This window comes from Lipotes vexillifer, unplaced genomic scaffold (assembly GCF_000442215.2).
Source record: "Lipotes vexillifer unplaced genomic scaffold, Lipotes_vexillifer_v1.1 scaffold2700, whole genome shotgun sequence".
In the NCBI taxonomy this organism is placed as follows: Eukaryota; Metazoa; Chordata; class Mammalia; order Artiodactyla; family Lipotidae; genus Lipotes; species Lipotes vexillifer.
In genome coordinates, this window is record NW_006773303.1 from 428,786 (window position 1) to 435,861 (window position 7,076).

General features: G+C 52.5%; 1 protein-coding gene across 1 annotated transcript in view; it reads left to right on the top strand.

Annotated features, from left to right (window-relative positions):
• LOC103082807 (keratin, type II cytoskeletal 71-like) overlaps positions 1-6,525 on the top strand; it is an 8,451-nt gene extending 1,926 nt beyond the window's left edge. Inside the window, 7 exon segments of the mRNA XM_082931533.1 lie at positions 2,396-2,610; positions 3,403-3,463; positions 3,992-4,091; positions 4,430-4,593; positions 4,774-4,899; positions 6,318-6,403; positions 6,405-6,525. Of these exon segments, the coding sequence (XP_082787659.1) occupies positions 2,396-2,610; positions 3,403-3,463; positions 3,992-4,091; positions 4,430-4,593; positions 4,774-4,899; positions 6,318-6,403; positions 6,405-6,525 (873 nt within the window).
• Positions 6,526-7,076: the final 551 nt, after the last annotated feature.

Below are 7,076 nucleotides of genomic sequence, written 5' to 3' on the forward strand. Positions count from 1 at the left end.
TGCTGAACAGCTGTCCTGCCCCCAGATGTGTGGCTCTGATTGTGGCCAAGTCCCCCAGGGACTGTGCTCCAACCAGCTAGCATGTGGCCGTGTAGTCTTTCCTGAGAGAAGGTAGGTCAATCTTTACTGGCAGAGGCTTGTCAGGGTTACTGGCAGGAGCTCCAAAGAGAAGACAGACCCTTGCTTCTGACTCCTGAGGGCCAGCTTGGTGCTATTGCTAAGCCTGGGTCCATGCAGGCTGTGCACAGGGAAAGCCAGTGAGAGGGAGTCTGCCCCTGATTGGTCAGAGAAGCTGTCCTCCTCCCATCAATTGTAAGCTGATTTCTCCGCTAGTCATTTGACAGGTGGATTGGGAGCATCAGTGTGTGTTCATTCACAGGAGGCTTGGCCATGGGCATTAGTTTTGGTGGGCTAAGGACTCTCTTGAGAAGCAGAATAGTGTGGTGGGGAAGAGGTCTCCACAGTGTTGTGAAGTCAGACCTGGCTTCCACCTTGGCCCCATCACTTACCAGCTGTGTGACTTTGTGTGGCTATGCCCGCCACATAGCCAGCTATGTGGACATGTGGAGAGTCATTCATCCTGTCTATGCCTCTGTTTCTTCATCTCTACAATGGAGATACTAACCTACCTCTTGGGGTCATTGTCGGATTCACGAAAGAAAACGCATGTGAAGATGTTGGCACGATGCCTGACACACACTAAGTGCTCCCCAAATGGCAGTTATTGTTATTGTCATTTTTATCTCCGAGAGCTAGGGTAGGGGTGTTGAGAAGGAGAAGAATCAAAGGTCTGGAAGAGGCCTCAAGGGATCATCCAGTCCAGATAGGCTCTGACTTTCCATAGATAAGAAATGATTGCTCCCGTTTTGTGGGTCGGCAAAAGCATGGAAGTCATGCCGTGCCCAAGATCATCTCCAGGGTAGGGAAGGTGAGGTTGGATGATCAGCCTCCTGCCTCCAGACCTAGTACTGGGGACTGGAGGGCTATGCTGGCCACATGACAGTGAGGCACCAAGGACAAGTCAGCCCAGGACAAATCCTATGTTGTGATGGTCAGTGGCCATCAAAGTCTCACCTCCCCACAGCTCTGGACCCTGGCTCGGAGGATTCCCTGCTGCCTCTGCTCTCTTCAGGGGCTGGAACCTTCTCTGTGGCTTCTTACCTCTAAGCCTTTTACCTCTAGGAGATCAAAGTGTTCTGAAATTTGAGGTCTGGGGGGATGGGATTGGGCTGACTTTGGGCTGGGCTGATCAAACCTCATTAAGGAGTAAAGTCTGGAGACATGGAGAGACAGACAAACAAGAAGACAGTCACCTCTGTGAAAAAGGTGGTCTGCCTGGGCTGAGAGGGAAACAGGCTCAGAAGCCTGGAGGGTTCCTAAATAATTTTAGTCTCTAGAGGAGTATAATCCCATAACCCCAGGCAGCCGGAGAAGATGGGTGCATCCTATCGATCATCCAGATGTGGAGTCCAGATGTGTATTGTGGTGTCCTGGGTGTAGGGTTTTCTCTTTGGTCAATGCTTAGTCTTATGAGTAGACATGAAAAAGTCAGGACTGGTTAAACCAAACCAAATGCTGGAAGATCTGCTGGACGCAAGCTGTTTGGTGACCAATCCCATCTCAACACTGAATACCAGACAGTTTTCTAATGTCCTGTGTTTCTGACTTTAAGGGACACAACCTTGTTTAAACAGTAGCTGTGCTCATGTACGATTAAGGGAAGTCACGTTAAAGAAAAGTCCCAAACCAAACAAGAGAGGTGTATGCAGACCCACCAGCTCTGGTCAGTTTCCCGGCCCAGTGAGGACACAGTGGTGTGGGGAGCTCCGTCTGTCCATCTGGCTCTGTAAGCCATGCTTGCTGTAGCGAAGATGGTTCTGAGGAGCAGGACAAAGGGAGGAGGAGGAGGCATGAGCAGAGATGCAGTTGGAGGCTGATGCAGGAATTTAGAACACCCAGAAGTCCTTGGTCCATTGAGCCTCACTGAGCTTGAGATGTTAGAAAATGAAGAGCAGACTCCCTTCTTTAGAGTGGTCAACCTTTTCAAAGATGAACCCTGCCTGACTCTGTTCCAGTACTTTCATGCTCACCCCTGCCCTGGGCTGGTTTGGCCACAGTGGGTTCAGAGTGATCTGATGCATGGGTTATGGGGACACATTTCTGTGTTCAGTTCTGGGCTCTGCCACTTATTAAACTATTGGACCTTGGAAAGAAGCCCAACTTCTTTATGCCTCAGTTTCCTTTACACAAAATAGGGTTAATAATGCACCCATCTCATGCAGATGTTGTGAGGGGTAAAGGAGAAAATGCAGGGGAGCGCTTTGCAAAGCTCCCTGGGAGTGACGGGTGTGACTGTTATCGTGGTGACTCAACACTTCTGGGTGTTGGGCTCCAGGTGCGGTTCCTGGAGCTGCAGAACCAGGTGCTGGGGACCGAGTGGGAGCTGCTGCAGCAGCTGGACCTGAACAACTGTAAGAACAACCTGGAGCCCATCCTCGAGGGCTGCACCAGCAACCTGCACAAGCAGCTGGAGACGCCGTCCGGGGGCCGGATGAGGCTGGACTCGGACCTGAGGAACGTGCGGGATGTGGTGGAGGACTACAAGAAGAGGTGAGCTGGGAGGGGACCCCCTGTAGCTACACGACTGTCCCTGTCCCTTTTGAGCTCATCAAGCAGGAGTGGGCAGCTACCCCAGCTTAACATTTTTGGAGGTGGAGGGAGGCAGTGTTCCTTGTCATACCAAGCAGAATCACCCCCAAGAAAATGGAAACTTGCTCCCTGCTCCTCCAGCCTGGCACTTAGGACAGATGTGAGATTTCCTACAGGACATTCATGCCACACGCTCCTTCCTCATTTTTAAAAATTAATTAATTTATTTTATATTTATTTTTGGCTGTATTGGGTCTTCATTTCTGTGCAAGGGCTTTCTCCAGTTGTGGTGAGCGGGGGCCACTCTTCATCGCGGTGCGCGGGCCTCTCACTGCCGCGGCCTCTCCCATTGCAGAGCATAGGCTCCAGATGCGCAGGCTCAGTAGCTGTGGCTCATGAGCCCAGCCGCTCCGCGGCATGTGGGATCTTCCCGGACCGGGGCACGAACCCGTGTCCCCTGCACTGGCAGGCGGATTCCTAAACACTGTGCCACCAGGGAAGCCCTCCTTCCTCATTTTTGAAGCTGGATCTTCAATGATCTCCTTCCAAAATTGGTGATCACATCTCCTCCTCCAGGAAGGCTTCCTTGCCTGGCTGGCCCTACTGGCCCTGGACTCTGCAGCCCTGCAGCATCTGTGCCCTTGCTCAGGGTCTTCCCTGGGCAAACGAGGGTTCTCAGTGAGACATATTAACTGACAGAGCACTGGCATCTCTGCTGCTGTCCGCCTGTCGATTTCTTCCTCATTCCTGCAGGTATGAGGAAGAAATCGACAGGCGGACAGCAGCAGAGAATGAGTTTGTGCTGCTCAGAAAGGTGAGGGGTAGGCAGGTCTTGGATCTGGGGCTGGCCTGGGACCTGGAGGAGCTGAGCCTGCCAGTGTGCTCTGTTTTCAAAGAAAGTGAACTGATTCAGAAACAGCGAGGGGAAGGCAGGGGAAAACCGCTATGCAAGAGTATCCAGAGAAGGGAATAAAAACGGCAGAGAGGATGACGGCATTCTTGAGTGTTTAATGGGGTTGGCGTTTGTCCACAGTGAAGAACAGTGGAGGGTGACACACAGGGGCTCTCCCTGCAGTTGCGGGCCTGGCTAGGATGTCACAGTGATGACTGACAGCAGCCTCGATGGGTTCCCTTCCTTAGAGGGGCACCCCATCCCTACCGCCGAGGGAGCCCATTCTCAGGATGGGGCAGGGTTGGGCCTTTTGCTCCTTCCTCCCCTTTCCCACGAACCTCCCAAAGAGAAGAGGTGGCTATTTCCCCATGCAGGGGACCCAGGCTGGGGTGTGTGTTGCCTTCTGGGCTGCACTGGCAGTTATTTGGGGATGGCTGGGCTATCTTTCAGGACGTGGTTGTAGCTTATGCCAATAAGGTGGAGCTGCAGTCCAAGGTGGACTCCATGGATCAGGAGATCAAGTTATTCAAGTGTCTTTATGAAGCCGTAAGTCCGTCTCTTCATTTCACCCCTCCGAGGGCTGCCAGCGGGTAAAACTCTATTCTAGGACCGGGAGGGGCACACAGGCCCCAGCTCTCAACCACTCATCTCCATTTCAGCCCTCAGAGGCTCCTTATCTCCTCTCTGGGTGGGAAGGAAATGGTCCTGGCCTTATCTCCATAGCAGCAGGACTCAGTCTGGGGCCTGGAGGGAACTTGCTTTGCCCAGAGAGCAACAGCCTTGGTTTGGAGCTTCTAAATTGGCATCACCAGGATTGGCTTACCTTGGGAGGGAGGTTGTTGGCCTCCATCAGTCAAGTCCTGAGACCATCACTGTTTCCCCTTCAAGGGATCACTCAGATCCAGTCCCACATCAGTGACATGCCTGTCATCCTGTCCATGGACAACAACCGTGACCTGAACCTGGACAGCATCATTGATGAGGTCCGTGCCCAGTATGAGGAGATCACCCTGCAGAGCAAGGCTGAGGCCAAGGCGCTATACCAGACCAAGGTGAGCTGGGCTGAGGCTGGCCCGGGGAGGGTGACCCCAGTAGGCATGAGGGCTGGGCCGGAATGTCTAGCTAAGTGTCCAGCATGGCCTGCTCCCATGATATCACCAACCCCAAGCCACCATATACTCCCACGACACGCTCATCACCCCCATCCATGGCTCTGCCCTTTGGGTCCCCAGTTCCAGGAACAGCAGCTGGCAGCTGGCCAGCATGGGGACGACCTCAAAAACACCAAGAATGAGATCTCAGAGCTCACCCGGCTCATCCAGAGGATCCGCTCAGAGATTGAGAATGTGAAGAAGCAGGTGAGGTGGCTGGTTGCCTTTGCATGGGGTGGACAGGCACAGTTGGAGGGGGATGAGTGGGCTGAGAGTGTCAGCCTCCCAAATCTCTGCCCAGGGGAGGAAAGGGACCAAAGAGGTCACTGTGTCAAACCCTTAGAACAGGTGTCCCTGGGGCATCTCATCTGCAACTCGCCCCAAGGACCCCTGATTTGAAGACCCCTCCCCTAGGAAGACTTCTCTCACCTGACAGGGTGGGCTAGGACCACATCCCTCTGCCCCTCCTGCCCTGATCAATGTGCTCTCCTGGCACTTGTGTCTCCCCTGTACTTGTCAGGCTTCTGTAATTGCCAGACACCTGCATGTCCCTTCTTCCACTGGACCAGAGGGAGGCAGAGAGCTGGCTACTTTGCTCCTGTTGTTTGCCCAGTGTCTAGTACAGTGCCTGGCACAGAGTAGCTGCTTAATAAACATTTGTTGATTCAGGGATTGAGGAGAAGGGGGTTCAGAGAGCACCCCTTCAAATCCGTCTGTGGATATCTATTAAGGCCTTACTCAGAGTACTGCTCCTGGGAACATAGGCAGCAGTCTCAGTTCTAGTAGGTGGGGGGACAAGATTCTCATATACATTAACAATAGCAGCATCTCCTGTCATTTTATCACACTGAATCCTTCCAAAGACCCTGTGAGGCAAGGCTTACCTGTTGTTACAGATGAGGAAACTGGGGTTCAGAGAGGTTAAGAGTGTTGCCCTGCGGTAAGTGGTGGAGTTGTGATCTGAACCAAGGTCTCCTGACTCCTGGTCCAGTGCTCTTTCCACTCTCCCATGGGTTTAAACACTTAGTAGCTCTGGAACATTGGGCAAGTTACTTGTCTGCACTGCACAGGGTGTTGTGAGGACTGGATGAGTCAAGTTATATAAAAGCCATGTGTAGGGCTGAGCACAGTGCCGGGTGTATGGTAAGCATTTGGGAAATTGTTTGTCCTGAGGTATCTCCTTCCCCATTCCCTCGTCTGTGGTCCCATGCACCTGAGCAGCCACTGTTGTGGTACCTGCAATACCATATTCCAGTGATCTGTCCTCCTAGACTTTAAACAACTCAAGAGCAGAAGGCTGAGCTTACTCTTACTCATTTTGTATCCTCAGAGCAGGGTGGCCAAATAAATGACTTTGAAAGGTACTGAGTGGCACTGAATTAGCCATCAACTCAGGGGGGCAGGATGCACTATTTTTCATCACCACCAATGTCTAAACAGGGTGGAGATAAAGCTAAGAAAGGACTTGCCGACCCCAGAAGGGGCTCCAATTAGAAGAGGAACAGGGAGTCTGAAGGGTGGAGGTGGACATCTCTGCTCCAGAATCTCAAAGAATGAGTGGGACTTGGATGTGGATGATTCCAGTGAGCCCTTCCAGTTTCCAGCCTCTGTAATTCCCTATTTAGGCTTCCAACCTGGAGACGGTCATCACCGATGCTGAGCAGCGTGGGGACAACACCCTGAAGGATGCCCGGGCCAAGCTGGATGAGCTCCTCCAAAGATGAGCTGGCTGGGGTGATGCACGAGTACCAGGGACTCATGAGCCTGAAGCTAGCCCTGGACATGGAGATCGCCACCTACCGCAAGCTGCTGGTGAGCGAGGAGTGCCAGTGAGGGAGAAATGCTCTGGCAGGAAGGCCACAGGGGTTTGGGAAGGACCAAAGGAGAAAGCCTAACCCATTTTAATCCAGAAAAGATGAATTCTTGGGGAAAGAAAGGGTGGTGATGCTAGGAATAATAATAGAATTAATAATACTGCACAGACACGAGTGCTTACTTCATACCAGGCACTGCGCTATGTTGATTGGTTCATTCAGTCCTCACCGCTTCCCTGCCTGTACCTGGGTACACTACCCAACCCCCCGCCCCCCGCAAAAAAAAACATTACTCTGTTAGGTCTTCTTGTTCTCTCTTCCTTAATTGTCCAGGTACAAGATGAGCTTGTGAGTGCTGTTCCAGGGCAGCCACTCCAGCATCACCAATGCTCTTGGGAGAAGGAAAGCCTCAATGCCTGGGAGACTGACCCCTGGGAGGTGTGCATGCTGTCCCCACAAGTACACCTCATGAGAACTACTGTTTGATGGATTTTTGCCTGGTTACCCCAAAGATTCAGGGGTGGCCCCCATAGCTTCTGGAGCTCTGCTTATGCCAAAGGAGCCCTGGTA